Source organism: Triticum aestivum, chromosome 3D (assembly GCF_018294505.1).
Source record: "Triticum aestivum cultivar Chinese Spring chromosome 3D, IWGSC CS RefSeq v2.1, whole genome shotgun sequence".
NCBI classification, from domain to species: domain Eukaryota; kingdom Viridiplantae; phylum Streptophyta; class Magnoliopsida; order Poales; family Poaceae; genus Triticum; species Triticum aestivum.
Window position 1 is genome coordinate 570,372,947 of NC_057802.1, and position 18,446 is coordinate 570,391,392.

Consider the following 18,446-nt stretch of genomic DNA (forward strand, 5'->3'; position numbering starts at 1 on the left):
GGTGCGATGCGGCGGCGGCGGGGTGAGGTGAGAGGGGGGTGCGGGGTATTTATATGGGGGAGAGGGGCCGGAGGTGGCTTGGGGAAGGGGGCGCCGGCGGGGGCGTGCGGAGCTCGGACTCCGAGCGGCGGCGGCGGCCGTGCCGTGCGCGAGGAGGAGAGGGCGCGGGGTGGGTCGGCGCTCGGCTGGGCTTCGGCCCGGCGAGCGTCGCGCAGTTTTTTTTTTAACGTTCCGCGGAAAATAATTCACAGAAAAATAAATAAAATCAGAAAAATATAAAATAAATTTTCCCCGTCTAGTTAGAAAATCTAGAATAGGGTGAACATTTTTTTAACACGAAATAAATATTTTGAAAACATGCAATATTTTTAATGCAATAAAAATTGCAAATAAAATCCAAATAAATTTCAATAAATGATTTTAACCCTTTTCCTCCAGTATTTCAATTGTTTTGGAGAAGTCATATTTTCTCCTCTCGTTTGTTTTTAAAATGGAATATTTTTCCGGAGAGAAAATAATTAAAACCAACATCCTCGTCTTAATATTTGATGAAAATCAAATATGAAAATTTTGAGAAAATCCCCAACTCTCTCCGAGGGTCCTCGAGTTGCTTAGGATTTATCGAGGATTTGTCAAAGTGCAATAAAACATGATATGCAATGATGATCTATGTATAACATACCAAATTGAAAATTTGGGATGTTACAGTATCAGATGAAAAAGCTGCCACATCTTTAGGGACGGACGAGATTGCATCGCATGCATCGCTGGGTTCTCAAGGAGTACAAGAGGAAGTGGAGGAGGTTACTGGCAGGCGCAAGCGCAGAGGATCACAACATGTCAAGTCTCCTTATGTGGTCCCTAAACCGAACAAGCGTGCAAAATGTTCTGCGAAAGGAAGTAAGTTTTTTGTGTTTCTAATTGTTCTTGCCTAGTAATTATTTATATATTTGCGTTTATAAATATTTGAGTTGTGTGTTAAAGAATTGTTCCAAAATGGTGGTGTTAACAAATCTAGTGATGAGTATGATGTGGTGAAAGCGTCCATCAAGTACGTGCGCGCGCATGAGTATTCACAAAAACATGCCAAAACAGAAATTTTCAATGATGGCATGGAAGAAGGTCTCAGTGTGCAGAGAGCTTGTCAGATTATTAACCATGAGTGGCTAAGTGGCGACGTAAGTTAATTTCATATATTGTTTTACAATTGATTCGAAAATACCATTGTTAAATCTGACACATTATTTATAGGTAATTAATGCATACTCATCATATTTGGTCGACAAAATTAATGATGATCGTTTCATGTTGACAACTTGGAGGATTCATTGGTTGCTTCACATTAGACCCGGAAAGAAGACAGCCGGTAACGATTATGAAGCAGAGTCGCATAGTAATGGACCCGTGAATAGAAGTGAGGACGAGTATTTCAAAAACTCAAAGGTAAGTTTGATTGGTTACACGGTACATACATACGACAGTATGTGCTGATTGTGTTTTATGGTCCTTGTGATGCAGACTTATATTCCTCTAAACAAGGAAAACACTCACTGGGTTACTGTCGTCATGCATAGCAGGAAGAGAGAGTTTCAGGTTCTTGACTCGTTGATGACCGGAAAATTTGACAGTGTTACTAGAGAACTCGTTGAGGACCTGGTAGGTTTAACTTTCAAATGTGCATTTGGTAACATTCGTTTTCTTTAGTACACTGAATGACATTCTTTCCACCATGTTAATTATATCTTTAGAGAAAACAACTAGCAGAAGATATCCAAGAAGCAAATGCAACCGGAATTGTGAATTATCCGGATGTTTCCAATTGGCCTATTCAAACGTATGACATGCCAAAACAACATGATGGGTGAGTTCTTACTTTGACAGAATGTCGGTCCTGTATGTACAATACATATTTAATCTTCGTAAATTGTATGCACTAGGAATTCGTGTGGAATATTTCTCCTTCGATGCTTTCAATATTGGGATGGTGACAAATGGACATGCTTATTTTCACAGGTACGCAAGTAATGTTTATACTACGATGCACAATGAAAGCTGTGCTAACACCACTTTTTTTCAGAGGTCAATTGATGATTCGAGAGAGGTATTGATAGCGCAACTTATCTTTTCGGAAAGAAACAAGCTTGATGAAGTGAAAAACAAAGTAATTCGGATATCAAAGAAGAAGAAATAGATGCGCCATGGAGGAGTTTTGCATGTGATTGGGTGGTAGTGGAGGACTATATTTTCCAAACGCTTTGCGCACTTGCTTATAAATTTTATGTAATAGACATATTTATTGATTTTTCCACTATTTTGTTCCGAAAAGATTATACACTTAATTATGTTTTTTATGTCCACATGATATTTTGTTTCATAAATATTATATAATCAGTCTTTTTTTTTGTTTACATGATTTTTTGTTTCCGAACTATGGCAGCACACTGCGTGTTATTTTGTTAGCAAAAAGTTGGTTTACAGCACACTGGGTGTTAGTTTAGTTCACAAAAGCTAAAAAAATATTTTAGGTAAAAAAATTGCCCGCCCGTCCACAACGTGTCTTAGTAAGCCCGTCGTTATCAAGCCCACCGGGCGACTACGACAGGCGTTTCAGAACACTCCGTGTAAACTAGGCCCAACAGGGCAGCATCGATGGGGTACATCGACGGGGTAGTAACCAGAGGAGTTCAATGTGCCGACGGGAGCTGAGTATATAAGCTGGTCGTCGTCCCCTTCGGCCGGCGAGGTGGGACTAAACTTGCGTCGGCCGCGGGGCGACGTGGAGACAGCCAGACGCGACGTGGGCCGGCCTAAAAAGGCCATGGACGGCGCAGACTTCTCGACGGCTCGACGCGCCGTGAGCCGGCCCAGTTAACCCACGCTAAGACGACGCGGCAGGGAAACTAACGCTAGTTTAGTCCCACCTCGCCGGCCGAAGGCGACGACGACCAGTTTACATACCCAGCTCCCGTCGGCACATTGAACTCCTCTGGTCTACTACCCCGTCGATGTACCCCGTCGATGCTGCCCTGTTGGGCCTGGTTTGCACGGCGTGCTCTATGGAGACGGGCGGGCAATTTTTTTCCTTTTCTTTTCTTTTTCAACAATAATTTGCAGAGTACTTCTCTTATTTTAATATATTTGACAGCCGACGGAACTGTAGTAAATACATGCAGAATTCATAATATAAATAATGAATAGTGAATATTTATATCAACAATAATGATGTCTCAACATAACAATTGTTACCACAGTAATTTTATTGTAGTGGACAGAAAATAACAAGTCTCAAATAATAACGGTCTGTAGGCAATAATCTTGTTTCACACATATAAAATACTCAACACGAACATAAATTTAACATATGTTTTTCATATAAATGGAAGAGGTAAAACACTTGCATCGTCTTCACTTGAGTCTTCAAGCCCAGTTGCTGCATAGAATAAATAAAAAAATTGTGAGAATCAATGTACGGTAGATGAATCAATGAAACTAACATAAACAAAGCAAAAAGACATACAGTTACGTATAAATGGATGCAGTAAAACAGATGCACCGTCCTCACTTCTGTCTTCAAGCCCAGTTGCTGCATAGAATAAACTATGAGAATCAATGTACCGTAAATGAAACAACAAAACTAACATAAACAAAGAATAGACATACTCTTCATTTTTGCTGCATGTGCTCCTGTTATGACCTGAGCCGCTGCATATGCTACATTTTCGTCCAAGATTTCTCGTCAAATGCTTTAGGCCTCTCATTTTTTGTCACATCTGGGCCACCCTTACCGTGACCTCTACTGTTCTGCTTAGGTGCGCCCTTCGTCGAAACCTTTACTGGATCACGAACCAGAATATGATCTCGGTTAGGCTCAAATGGATTATTGTTCACAAAGCTTCGCTGACTATCATCTTCATTTCCCTGAATGTCCTTATTCGCTATAATATCATCCAGAGCTGCCGTCAACTTCTCGAGTAAGAAAGGATTACTGCATGCGACATGACATGCTTCTGAAGATTTGATGGTTAACTCACTATATCTAGCTCTGTCCTCACCACTCGACCAACCCCATGCAAACGGATCGCTGGTGCGCTTCACGGGCAGTCCAGCTCGTGCTTTTTTTGAGAATCTTCGCAGGACACAACACTTGGGTATCACAGGTAAGTTCAGTGCATTCAAAACATGAAGAATATGCTTGCAAGGAAGCCCTTTGCGAGTCATACTTCAGCAACTACACTTTATAGTTTCTGCCGAGTTACCTGTAGTATAGTCCACATTAAATCTGTGATCCCTGTAATTCTTCCACGCAACCACAAATCTCTGACTATTGGTCCCTGTCAGTCTATCAATTACCTCAAGCTCCTGTACCTTCTTCATATCTTGTTGCAACATATAAAAGTTTGCCTGCGTGAATGCTTTCGCAGCATACGACTCAATGGCCTGACACTCAGTCACTGTTACTGGAAGAGTCTGTGAGGCCGTGTAGTCATCATAAGCTTCGTTCTCACGGAGGCGAACAATACAATTCTCGTAGTGTACAATCATGTCAACGATCGTCATACCATAGTTGAGATGAAGGTGCAGGCTGGAGTTCAGACTCTCACTCCTCTGATTACTGCGCATACCAAGGAAAAACCCACCAGACAAATATGATGCAGCCCAAAGCGTCCTCTTCCTGTACATCCTATGGAGCCATGTTTTCGTTCTCTTCGTCTGCCATTTGCGCACAAAGCAGCCCATCTCTCCTCAAAAACCTTATGTGTAGTGGCATAGTACAATAATGCCCTGAACTCCTTCAATGACTTGTGGTTGAGGTGTTTCTGCATATTCTTTTCAATATGCCATGAACATAGACGATGCCACACGTCAGAAAGCACCTTCCTCATAGCCCTTATCATCGCTGCATCTCCATCGGTAATTACAGATTTGGGCCTCTTCTGACTGTTAGCTTTCAAGAATGTGTTAAGCAACCAAACATATGTAGCCTCAGTCTCGTCTGAAACAATGGCGCAGGCGAATACCGTAGTGCAACGGTGGTTGTTCAGACCCATAAAAGGGATGAACGGCATTCCATACCTGTTCATCTTGTATGTGCTGTCGAAGACGACAACATCACCATAGTCTAGATAATCCCGGCGTGACTGCGAATCACACCAGAACAGGTTTTGGAGCCTGCCTTCAGCGTCAACTGTGTGCTCAAAGAAGAAGTCTGGATCTCTGTCCTTTCTGGTCAACATGATTCCTATGGCAGTATCAGCATCACCTTGTGCAAGCAATTTCATCTTCTCCCTATAGCACATGTTATACAGCTTTGTCCTCTGAAACAGTGACTTTGCATAGGACCCATTGTTGGAAATATGCCCTAGAGGCAATAATAAATAGGTTATTATTATATTTCCTTGTTCGTGATAATCGTTTATTATCCATGCTAGAATTGTATTGATAGGAAACTCAGATGCATGTGTGGATACATAGACCACACCATGTCCCTAGTAAGCCTCTAGGAGACTAGCTCGTTGATCAATAGATGGTTACGGTTTCCTGACCATGGACATTGGATGTCGTTGATAACGGGATCACATTATTAGGAGAATGATGTGATGGACAAGACCCAATCCTAAGCCTAGCACAAGATCGTGTAGTTCGTTTTGCTCAGAGCTTTTCTAATGTCAAGTATCATTTCCTTAGACCATGAGATTGTGCAACTCCCGGATACCGTAGGAATGCTTTGGGTGTACCAAACGTCACAACGTAACTGGGTGGCTATAAAGGTGCACTACAGGTATCTCCGAAAGTGTCTGTTGGGTTGGCACGAATCGAGACTGGGATTTGTCACTCCGTGTAAACGGAGAGGTATCTCTGGGCCCACTCGGTAGGACATCATCATAATGTGCACAGTGTGACCAAGGAGTTGATCACGGGATGATGTGAGTTACGGAACGAGTAAAGAGACTTGCCGGTAACGAGATTGAACAAGGTATCGGGATACCGACGATCGAATCTCGGGCAAGTAACATATCGATAGACAAAGGGAATTGCATACATGATTGATTGAATCCCCGACTTTCGTGGTTCATCCGATGAGATCATCGTGGAACATGTGGGAGCCAACATGGGTATCCAGATCCCGCTGTTGGTTATTGACCGGAGAACGTCTCGGTCATGTCTGCATGGTTCCCGAACCCGTAGGGTCTACACACTTAAGGTTCGATGACGCTAGGGTTATAGGGAAAGTATGTACGTGGTTACCGAATGTTTTTCGGAGTCCCGGATGAGATCCCGGACGTCACGAGGAGTTCCGGAATGGTCCGGAGGTAAAGATTTATATATGGGAAGTCCTGTTTTGGTCACCGGAAAAGTTTCAGGCGATATCGGTAATGTACCGGGACCACCGGGAGGGTCCCAGGGGTCCACCAAGTGGGGCCACCAGCCCCAGAAGGCTGCGTGCGCCAATTGTGGGAGGGGACCAGCCCCAGGTGGGCTGGTGCGCCCCCCCACCAGGGCCCAAGGCGCATGGGACAGTGGGAGGGGGCAAACCCTAGGTCCAGATGGGCCTTAAGGCCCACCCTAGTGGCGCCCCCCCCCCCTCTCCTCCCCTTGGCCGCCCCCCTTGGATGGGATCTAGGGCTGGCCGCCTCATCTTGGGGGTGGAAACCCTAAAGGGGGCGCAGCCCCCTCCCCCCCTATATATAGTTGAGGTTTGGGCTGCCCAAGACACACGAGAACGTCTCTCTTTCGGCGCAGCCCTACCTCTCTCCCTCCTCCTCCTCTCCCGCGGTGCTTGGCGAAGCCCTGTGGGATTGCCACGCTCCTCCATCACCACCACGCCGTCGTGCTGCTGCTGGATGGAGTCTTCCCCAACCTCTCCCTCTCTCCTTGCTAGATCAAGGCGTGGGAGACGTCACCGGGCTGCACGTGTGTTGAACGCGGAGGCACCGTTCTTCGGTGCTTAGATCGGAATCAACCGCGATCTGAATCGCTACGAGTACGACTCCTTCATCCACGTTCTTGCAACGCTTCCTCATCGCGATCTACAATGGTATGTAGATGCACTCCCCTTCCCCTTGTTGCTAGATTACTCCATAGATTGATCTTGGTGAGGCGTAGAAATTTTTTGAATTTCTGCTACGTTCCCCTACAGTGGCATCATGAGCTAGGTCTATGTGTAGTTTCTATGCACGAGTAGAACACAAAGTAGTTGTGGGCGTAGATGTTGCCAATTCTTTTTGCTGCTACTAGTCTTATCTTGTTTCGGCGGCATTGTGGGATGAAGCGGCCCGGACCGACCTTACACGTACGCTTACGTGAGGCAGGTTCCACCGACTGACATGCACTAGTTGCATAAGGTGGCTAGCGGGTGTCTGTCTCTCCCACTTTAGTCGGAACGGATTCGATGAAAAGGGTCCTTATGAAGGGTAAATAGAAATTGGCATATCACGTTGTGGTTTTACGTAGGTAAGAAACGTTCTTGCTAGAAACCTATACAAGCCACGTAAAAACTTGCAACAACAATTAGAGGACGTCTAACTTGTTTTTGCAACATGTGCTATGTGATGTGATATGGCCAGAAGAAGTGATGAATGATATATATGATGTATGAGATTGATCATATTCTTGTAATAGGAATCACGACTTGCATGTCGATGAGTATGACAACCGGCAGGAGCCATAGGAGTTGTCTTTATTTTTTGTATGACCTGCGTGTCATTGAATAACGTCATGTAAATTACTTTACTTTATTGCTAAGCGCGTTAGCCATAGAAGTAGAAGTAATCGTTGGCGTGACAACTTCATGAAGACACAATGATGGAGATCATGGTGTCATGCCGGTGACAAAGATGATCATGGTGCCCCGAAGATAGAGATCAAAGGAGCAAAATGATATTGGCCATATCATGTCACTATTTGATTGCATGTGATGTTTATCATGTTATGCATCTTATTTGCTTATAACGACGGTAGCTTAAATAAGATGATCCCTCACTAAAATTTCAAGAGACGTGTTCCCCCTAACTGTGCACCGTTGCGAAGGTTCGTTGTTTCGAAGCACCACGTGATGATCGGATGTGATAGATTCTAACGTTCGAATACAACGGGTGTTGACGAGCCTAGCATGTACAGACATGGCCTCGGAACACATGCAAAACACTTAGGTTGACTTGACGAGCCTAGCATGTAAAGACATGGCCTCGGAACACAAGAGACCGAAAGGTCGAACATGAGCCGTATAGTAGATACGATCAACATGGAGATGTTCACCGATGATGACTAGTCCGTCTCACGTGATGATCGGACACGGCCTAGTTTGACTCGGATCATGTATCACTTAGATGACTAGAGGGATGTCTATCTGAGTGGGAGTTCAAAATCAGATGAACTTCATTATCATGAACATAGTCAAAAGGTCTTTGCAAATTATGTCATAGCTTGCTCTTTAGTTCTACTGTTTAAGATATGTTCCTAGAGAAAATTTAGTTGAAAGTTAATAGTAGCAATTATGCGGACTGGGTCCGTAAACTGAGGAGTGTCCTCATTGCTGCACAGAAGGCTTATGTCCTTAATGCACCGCTCGGTGTGCTGAACCTCAGCGTTATCTGTAGATGTTACGAAACATCTGACATACACGTTTTGATGACTACGTGATAGTTCAGTGTGGTTTAGAATTGTGGCACCAAAGACGTTTTTGAAACGTCGCAGAACATGTGAGATGTTCCGAAGACTGAAATTGGGATTTCAGACTAGTGCCCACGTCAAGAGGTATGAGACCTCTGACAAGTTTCTTAAGCCTGCAAACTAAGGGAGAAAAGCTCAATCGTTGAGCATGTGCTCAGATTGTCTGAGTGCCACAATCGCTTGAATCGAGTGGGAGTTAATCTCCCAGATGAGATAGTGATAGTTCTCCATAGTCACTGCCACCAAGCTAGTAGAGCTTCGTGATGAACTATAACATATCAGGGATAGTTATGATGATGCTTGTGCGATTCGCGATGTTTGACACCGCGAGAGTAGAAATCAAGAAGGAGCATCAATTTTTGATGGTTAGTAAAACCACTAGTTTAAGAAGGGCAAGGGCAAAAGGGATACTTCATGAAACAACAAGTCGTTTGTTTCTCTACTGAAGAATCCCAAGGTTGAAACCAAACCCGAGACTAAGTGCTTCTGTAATGAGAGGAACGGTCACTGAAGCAGTACTACCCTAGATATTTGGTAGACGAGAAGGCAGGCAAGGTCGACAGAAGTATATTGGATATACGTTATATGAATGTGTACTTTACTAGTACTCCTAGCAGCACCAGGGTATTAGATACCGGTTCAGTTGCTAGGTGTTAGTAACTCGAAATAAAAGCTGAGGAATAAACGGAGGCTGGCTAAAGGTGAGATGACGATATGTGTTGGAAGTGTTTCCAAGGTTGATGTGATCAAGCATCGCATGCTCCCTCTACCATCGAGATTTGGTGTTTGCGTTGAGCATGATTGGATTATGTTTATCGCAATACGGTTATTCATTTAAGGAGAATAATGGTTACTCTGTTTATTTGAATAATACCTTCAATGGTCTTGCACCTAAAATGAATCTCGATCGTAGTGATACACATGTTCGTGCCAAAAGATATAAAATAGTAATGATAGTTCCACATACTTGTGGCACTGCCATTTGAGTCATATTGGTATAGAACGCATGAAGAAGCTCCATGTAGATGGATCTTTGGACTCACTCGTTTTTGAAAAGATTGAGACATGCGAACCATGTCTATTGGTATATATGCATGAAGAAACTCCATGCAGATGGATCCTTTGGACTCACTTGATTTTGAATCACTTGAGACATGCAAATCATACCACATGGGCAAGATGACTGAAAGGCCTCGTTTTCAGTAAGATGGAACAAGAGAGCAACTTATTGGAAGTAATACATTTTGATGTATGCAGTCCAATGAGTGCTGAGGCATGCAGTGGATATCATTATGTTCTTACTTCACAGATGATTCGAGTAGATGCTAAGTGTATTTACTTGATAAAACACAAGTCTGAATTGTTGAAAGGTTCAAGTAATTTCGGAGTGAAGTTGAAGATCGTCGTGACAAGAGGATAAAATGTCTGTGATATGATCATAGAGATGAGTATCTGAGTTACGAGTTTGGCACACAATTAAGACATTGTGGAAAGTGTTTCACAATTAATACCGCCTGGAACACCATAGTGTGATGGTGTGTCCGAACATCATAACTGCACCCTATTGGATATGGTGCATACCATGATGTCTCTTATCGAATTACCACTATCGTTTATGGGTTAGGCATTAGAGACAACCGCATTCACTTTAAAAGGGGCACCACGCAATTCCGTTGAGACAACACCGTTTAGAGAAACCTAAGTTGTCGTTTCTTAAAAGTTTGGGGCTGCGAAGCTTATGTGAAAAAGTTTCAGGATGATAAGCTCGAACCCAAAGCGGATAAATACATCTTCATAAGAATACCCAAAATAGTTGGGGTATACCTCCTATTTCAGATCTGGAAGCAAAAGTAATTGCTTCTAGAAATGAGTCCTTTCTCGAAAGAATTGAGTGGGAGGATGGTGGAGACTTGATAAGGTTATTGAACCGTCACTTCAACTAGGGTGTAGCAGGGCACAGGAAGTTGTTCCTGTGGCACCTACACCAATTGAAGTGGAAGCTTATGATAGTGATCATGAAACTTCGGATCAAGTCACTACCAAACCTCGTAGGACGACGAGGATGCGTGCTACTTCAGAGTGGTACGTGATCCTGTCTTGAAAGTCATGTTGTTAGACAACAATGAACCTACGAGCTATGGAGAAGCGAAGGTGGGTCCATATTCCGACAAATGGTTAGAAGCCATGAAATCCGAGATAAATGGATCTTTAAGAAGAAGACGGACATGGACGGTAATGTTACCGTCTATGAAGCTCGACTTGTGGAAAAGAGTATTTTCACAAGTTCAAGGAGTTGACTACGATGAGATTTTCTCATCCGTAGCGATGCTTAAGTCCGTCGGAATCATGTTAGCATTAGCTGCATTTATGAAATCTGGCAGATGGATGTCAAAACAAGTTTCCTTACCAGTTTTCGTAAGGAAAGGTTGTATGTGATATAATCAGAAAGGTTTTGTCGATCCTAAGGATGCTAAAAGGTATGCTAGCTCCAGCGATCCTTCCATGGACTAGAGCAAGCATCTCGGAGTCAGAATATACGCTTTGATGGAGTGATCAAAGTTTTTGGGTTTATACAAAGTTTGTTAGAAACTTGTATTTACAATAAAGTGAGTGGGAGCGCTGCAACATTTCTGATAAGTATATGTGAATGACATATTGTTGATCCGAAATGATGTAATATTTCTGGAAAGCATAAAGGGTTGTTTGAAAGGAGTTTTTCAAAGGAAGACCTGGATAAAGCTGCTTACATATTGGGCATCAAGATCTATAGAGATAGATCAAGACGCCTGATGATACTTTCAAAGAACGCACGCCTTGACATGTTTTTGAAGGAGTTCAAAATAGATCAGCAAAGAAGGAGTTCTTGGCTGTGTTACAAGGTGTGAGTATTGAGTAAGACTCAAGACCTGACCACAGCAGAAGAAAGAGAAAGGACGAAGGTCGTCCCCTATGCTTCAGACGTAGGCTCTACAGTATGCTATGCTGTGTACCGCACTTGAAGTGTGCCTTGCCATGAGTTGGTCAAGGGGTACAATAATGATCCGGGAATGGATCACATAACAGCAGTCGAACTTATCCTTAGTATCTAGTAGACTAAGGAATTTTCTCGATTATGGAGGTGAAAAGGAGTTCGTCGTAAAGGGTTACGTCGATGCGAACTTTGACACTAATCCGGATGACTCTGAGTAGTAAACCGGATTCGTATAGTAGAGCAATTATTTGAAATGGCTCCAAATAGCGCGTGGTAGCATCCACAAGATGACATAGATATTCGTAAAGCACACACGGATCTGAAAGGTTCAGACCCGTCGACTAATAACCTCTCTCACAAGCATAACATGATCAAACCAGAACTCATTGAGTGTTAATCACATAATGATGTGAACTAGATTGTTGACTCTAGTAAACTCTTTGGATGTTGGTCACATGGTGATGTGACCTGTCAGCGTTAATCACATGGTGATGTGAACTAGATTATTGACTCTAGTGCAAGTGGGAGACTGTTGGAAATATGCCCTAGAGGCAATAATAAATAGGTTATTATTATATTTCCTTGTTCGTGGTAATCGTTTATTATCCATGCTAGAATTGTATTGATAGGAAACTCAGATGCATGTGTGGATACATAGACAACACCATGTCCCTAGTAAGCCTCTAGGAGACTAGCTCGTTGATCAATAGATGGTTACGGTTTCCTGACCATGGACATTGGATGTCGTTGATAACGGGATCACATCATTTGGAGAATGATGTGATGGACAAGACCCAATCCTAAGCCTAGCACAAGATCGTGTAGTTCGTTTTGCTCAGAGCTTTTTCTAATGTCAAGTATCATTTCCTTAGACCATGAGATTGTGCAACTCCCGGATACCGTAGGAATGCTTTGGGTGTACCAAACGTCACAACGTAACTGGGTGGCTATAAAGGTGCACTACAGGTATCTCCGAAAGTGTCTGTTGGGTTGGCACGAATCGAGACTGGGATTTGTCACTCCGTGTAAACGGAGAGGTATCTCTGGGCCCACTCGGTAGGACATCATCATAATGTGCACAGTGTGACCAAGGAGTTGATCACGGGATGATGTGAGTTACGGAACGAGTAAAGAGACTTGCCGGTAACGAGATTGAACAAGGTATCGGGATACCGACGATCGAATCTCGGACAAGTAACATATCGATAGACAAAGGGAATTGCATACGGGATTGATTGAATCCCCGACATCGTGGTTCATCCAATGAGATCATCGTGGAACATGTGGGAGCCAACATGGGTATCCAGATCCCGCTGTTGGTTATTGACCGGAGAACGTCTCGGTCATGTCTGCATGGTTCCCGAACCCGTAGGGTCTACACACTTAAGGTTCGATGACGCTAGGGTTATAGGGAAAGTATGTACGTGGTTACCGAATGTTTTTCGGAGTCCCGGATGAGATCCCGGACGTCACGAGGAGTTCCGGAATGGTCCGGAGGTAAAGATTTATATATGGGAAGTCCTGTTTTGGTCACCGGAAAAGTTTCGGGCGATATCGGTAATGTACCGGGACCACCGGGAGGGTCCCGGGGGTCCACCAAGTGGGGCCACCAGCCCCAGAAGGCTGTATGGGCCAAGTGTGGGAGGGGACCAGCCCCAGGTGGGCTGGTGCGCCCCCCCACCAGGGCCCAAGGCGCATGGGAGAGTGGGAGGGGGCAAACCCTAGGTCCAGATGGGCCTTAAGGCCCACCCTAGTGGCGCCCCCCCTCTCCTCCCCTTGGCCGCCCCCCTTGGATGGGATCTAGGGCTGGCCGCCTCCTCTTGGGGGTGGAAACCCTAAAGGGGGCGCAACCCCCTCCCCCCCTATATATAGTTGAGGTTTGGGCTGCCCAAGACACACGAGAACGTCTCTCTTTCGGCGCAGCCCTACCCCTCTCCCTCCTCCTCCTCTCCCGCGGTGCTTGGTGAAACCCTGCGGGATTGCCACGCTCCTCCATCACCACCACGCCGTCGTGTTGCTGCTGGATGGAGTCTTCCCCAACCTCTCCCTCTCTCCTTGTTGGATCAAGGCGTGGGAGACGTCACCGGGCTGCACGTGTGTTGAACGCGGAGGCACCGTTCTTCGGTGCTTAGATCGGAATCAACCGCGATCTGAATCGCTACGAGTACGACTCCTTCATCCGCGTTCTTGCAACGCTTCCGCATCGCGATCTACAATGGTATGTAGATGCACTCCCCTTCCCCTCGTTGCTAGATTACTCCATAGATTGATCTTGGTGATGCGTAGAAATTTTTTGAATTTCTGCTACGTTCCCCAACACCCATACCTGCTAATGATGTTGTCAAAAATGATATGTTTTCTTATCCCAGCTCCAGCCATAGCTAAGATCTCAGCTCTCTCAAATGCTTTGATCTGATTATGAGATAGGAGGAAAGGGACTTCGTCCGGTCGTGCAAGAGTGTGGCTGTGATCATCGGAGAAACTGCTGACATACCAAAGATTGAGCTTTTTATCAAGCTTAACTGTCAAATGGGCTTCGCATAAGAATCGACTCTCCGGTCTAAGCCTGCGGGTCCGGCCTTCCATGGTACAGAACTTGGCCTGTCGTTTTCCTGCGGCGGAACAGAGATACCTCCTCAAGCGCACAGTCCTTGCGTGATCCTTTCAATGTTTTAGCGAGTCCTTCCTGATGCTGAACCCACGTTCTCTCGCGTGCTTGTTGTAGAACGTGTACGCCTGGTCTAATGACCTGAATGTCTTTACCATCACTGCCCAATGCCTATCAAGTGACTCTTGCTGATATTCATCATAGGACATGTCAAGGTCAAACTGATCATCATCGCTGTGCTCATCGTTCCCGCTAGGACCATCAACACCTCCCTGCAAAATATGACATATAACCTTGCATGTCAATCTGTTCTTGTATTGTTACTAACCATAAATAATGTAAAGAACTTACTTGGCAACCGCTCCCACTACGAGATGCATCGACCTCGCTCTCGGCATTGTCATCATCTATATTATTACGCTCATTGTCACCATTAGCATTTATCTGTGCACATGTAAAGTAAAATAAGTGGTCATACAATTTTAATGTCAATCATTGCCCTACAATTTTTTCAACATACCTGGCTCACACTATCTGCATAAAATTGTTCATCTATATCATATTCCTCATCGTCATCATTGCCATGTAGCTATACAAATTTAAAAGGACATGTAAGTGTCAAATAACTAGTTTGTATTCAATATGTTTTGGTCAACATTGAAGGCACTTACATTACCACTGTACGATTCATCCTGACTCATATAGTTGTCTGCGGGAGGTTGGTTCGCATTTAATGACGAGGATCCATTATCGCTACCGGAATCATCACTGGCGTATCCGGTTACTTGCTCCATCTATGCACATATAAATAAGGTGTGAGATCAATGCCAACATTCCACAACATCATCGCGAATACAGTAAATTCGTCAACAGTGACATGACTATGTGGCATGCATACAAATTTGAACATACAAAATCATTATGAGGTCATTAAGAGGTCACTACTCTCCTCTCTAATTTAGCTAAGTAGGGAATCATTTTGCATAAAAAAATGCAATGGACAAATCAAAAAGAAAAAAAAGAGCCGGAGAACCTACTGTGCGCCGTCGAGGGGTCCTCGCCTGGGGTCGACGCCGATGCACTGCTGCCACACCCACGTCGTGGAGGGCGCGTACCAGGACAGAACGTTGACGCGGGAGCGCTGGGCGTTTCACCGGCGACACGGCGTGTGCGTGAATACGGACGCCATCGGTGCTTGCGACTAGACAGTCACGTCGGGGTCGACGTCGTGACGGCGGTGGACCACGGCGGTGTTGATGCCGCTAGGGTTTCCTAGGCGGGGATGGGGTGTCGGTTTCACGCGACACCGATGATACGGCGCGTGGGTGACTACGGACGCCGCCCGACGCATACGTATTTCATATATGTATTTCATACATATGAATAGAGACCATTTGGACGAAAGTTCGAGTTTGCCAGCGGTACAAATGAAATGAAAATGAATTGATAAAACATTCCTAAAAAAAAAATTCTGCCACTTATACTTTATGTTATGATATTCTAATCAGATTGGATGGCAAAGATTTCTCATTTTATCTCCTTTCTATGAATGTAATAAAGCCGTAATATAATATACTAGAAAGTTTGACTTTACTTCGATTTAGAATAGCGTGCTTAATTTAATTTCTCAAAATAATTTGAGGGTTCTTTTTTATTTCGGATCGGAGTAGTATAATTGCTAGAAAATTCAGTATTTCATTGTGGAATTCTAAAATCAAGTAAGTCCCTTTTTTAAGTACATGCCAATCTAGTTATCCACCTCTCCCCATATCCATGCTTTTCTTTTATCATACTGGCGGAGTATTCACAGGGGGTACTGCTGACCTTGTACGATCCCCTTCGAATGGAAAAATAAAATTCAATGAGAATTTGGTTCACCCCACACGTACCCGTCATGGGCAGCCTGCTTTTCTATGTTATATAGACTTGCATGTAACTATTCAGAGTCAAGATATTCTATATAGTGTGAATATTCCCTCAAAAAGCTTGATTCTAGTGCAAAATGATCAATATGTAAAATCCGAACAAGTAATTGCGGAGATTCGTGCCGGAACGTCCACTTTACATTTTAAAGAAAGGGTACAAAATCATATTTATTCTGAATCAGACGGCGAAATGCACTGGAGTACTGATGTTTACCATGCGCCCGAATATCAATATGGTAATCTTCGCCGATTACCAAAAACAAGCCATTTATGGATATTGTCAGTAAGTATGTGCAGATCCAGTATAGCGTCTTTTTCACTCCACAAGGATCAAGATCAAATGAATACTTATGGTAAAAAAGATAGGGAAATTCTTCGGCGGTGGACCACGGCGCCGTTGATGCCGCTAGGGTTTCGTACGCGGGGATGGGGTGTCGAGGTGGGGCGTCGTTTTTTTTTTCCTTTCCCGATCGCACTACCGAACCGCACGGTATGCGTAAGACGCAGGCGTACGGGCCGGGACGTACACGGGCGGCCGGCCCTACGACGGATGGCGGGTACACAAATACATAATTTAGTATGGACAATACTACCCCTTCTACGTTTATTGGAGGGGGGGGACGGTGGGGTGGGTGTTGTACCGAAGTACTACTCAAGGGTCGATACGAGCCTTTTGCAATACGCCGAGTCTCTTGTGCGTGCCTTGAGTATTTCAGCCCAAAGCAATCAATCGCCTAAAGGCTGTTGCGTACGTACATGTTTAGGCGTCGAGCAAAATCAATCAACTCGGACGGCTAGCTTTGCACTGCGGTGCATGAGCTAGTAAAAGCTTTCTGCGGTGCGGTGCATCTCGGCGTAACAGTACTTCGTCGCGATTGCATCGGCAGGAGCGGTTCAGTAGCTAGCGTTGGTTCATTATCGTCGTTTGTTGTCGGTCGTCGCCGTCGTTGGTAAGTACTCGGCGTCGGGACTGGGCCAACAATTGGTATCCAGAGCCAGGTTGATCTTCTAATAACAGGAGGTCATGTTGGACGACGAGAAGACCATGCAGCTGATGAAGTACTCCGGTGTGGCTAAAGTAATTGCTGCTCCGGTGAAATCGGAGTATCCACGATTCGACAATGGGAACTTCGTGGTGTGGGCGACCATGTTGGAGTGGGTGCTCGAGGCCAATGAACTCTGGGAAGCCGTCGACCCCGGCGGTGACGAGTATCTGAAGGGTGGTGCCTTGTATCAGAAGGATCACCAGGCTATCATGGCCATCTGCTCGGTGATGCCGGTGGACGTGCAGCAGCATCCAATCTCGAAGACATCAGCGAAGGAGGCGTGAGACATGCTCAAGACATTGCATCTAGGGCACTCGCGTGTGCGCGAGGCGAACTTGCAAACTTTGTGGAAAAGTTACAAGAATCTGAGGATGGAAGAAGATGAGACGGTGGATGCCTTCGCCATGAGGGTTGCTACGATGGTAAACGGGATTCGTGGTCTCGGAGAGAAGTTGGAGGACATCTCCGTGGTCCGGCGTTTCCTACCTGCCGCTCCACCGCGCTACATGTCGATTGTGTTAGCGACCAAGCAATGTGTTGATCTCAAGACTCTCACTTTGGATGATCTGGTTGGTCGCATCAAGGCGCATGACGAGCGGATGAAGTTGAGTTACGACGACGCGAAACAGGATGAGTACCTAATGCTTACACGCGCTCAGTGGCAGGCAATGGTTTTCAAGGAGAACAATTTCGACAAGGCATCCAGTAGCGGCAGAAAGTACCATCCCACAAAGGACACCGACAAACTGTCGGAGAAGCCAAAGAAGAAAAAGTTCAACAAGAGGAAGATCCGCTGCCACAACTATAATCTGCTCGGGCACTTCATGTCAGAGTGTAAGAATTCCCTGAAGGAGAAGGCGCTCAAGGCCCAGCTAGGAGACGAAAGTGACATGATTTTGATGTGCGAACTCGTGGACAAGGCGGATCTAGTTCTTCAAGCGTCGGCTAAAGAAATTGTAAAATAAAGTTCACTCTCAAGATCATGGTTCGGAAACTCGTGTCAATGTTACAGACGTGGAGTGTGATTGTTGGAATTAATCACCACATAGCCTCCCAAAGTTGTACGTATGTATGTCCGTTTGCATGTAGAATCCGAGTAGGACATCAATTAGCAGCCGAGTAGTATTGGTCTAGCTAGCCATGGACTACTTTATATAGGTGTGTGCAACAGCTCTGTAACCGAACCGTGGATTTGTGAATTAATACAGATCAAAACAGGCACGATA

At 44.8% G+C, this 18,446-nt stretch overlaps 1 protein-coding gene across 1 annotated transcript in view; it reads left to right on the top strand.

The window, feature by feature from the left end:
• Window positions 1–2,191, top strand: part of LOC123075516 (uncharacterized) — a 5,904-nt gene extending 3,713 nt beyond the window's left edge. Inside the window, exons 6-12 of the mRNA XM_044498107.1 lie at window positions 709–900; window positions 985–1,178; window positions 1,252–1,443; window positions 1,519–1,656; window positions 1,749–1,861; window positions 1,938–2,013; window positions 2,078–2,191. Of these exons, the coding sequence (XP_044354042.1) occupies window positions 709–900; window positions 985–1,178; window positions 1,252–1,443; window positions 1,519–1,656; window positions 1,749–1,861; window positions 1,938–2,013; window positions 2,078–2,191 (1,019 nt within the window). The remainder of the gene's footprint in view (window positions 1–708; window positions 901–984; window positions 1,179–1,251; window positions 1,444–1,518; window positions 1,657–1,748; window positions 1,862–1,937; window positions 2,014–2,077) is intronic.
• The last annotated feature ends 16,255 nt before the right edge of the window (window positions 2,192–18,446 follow it).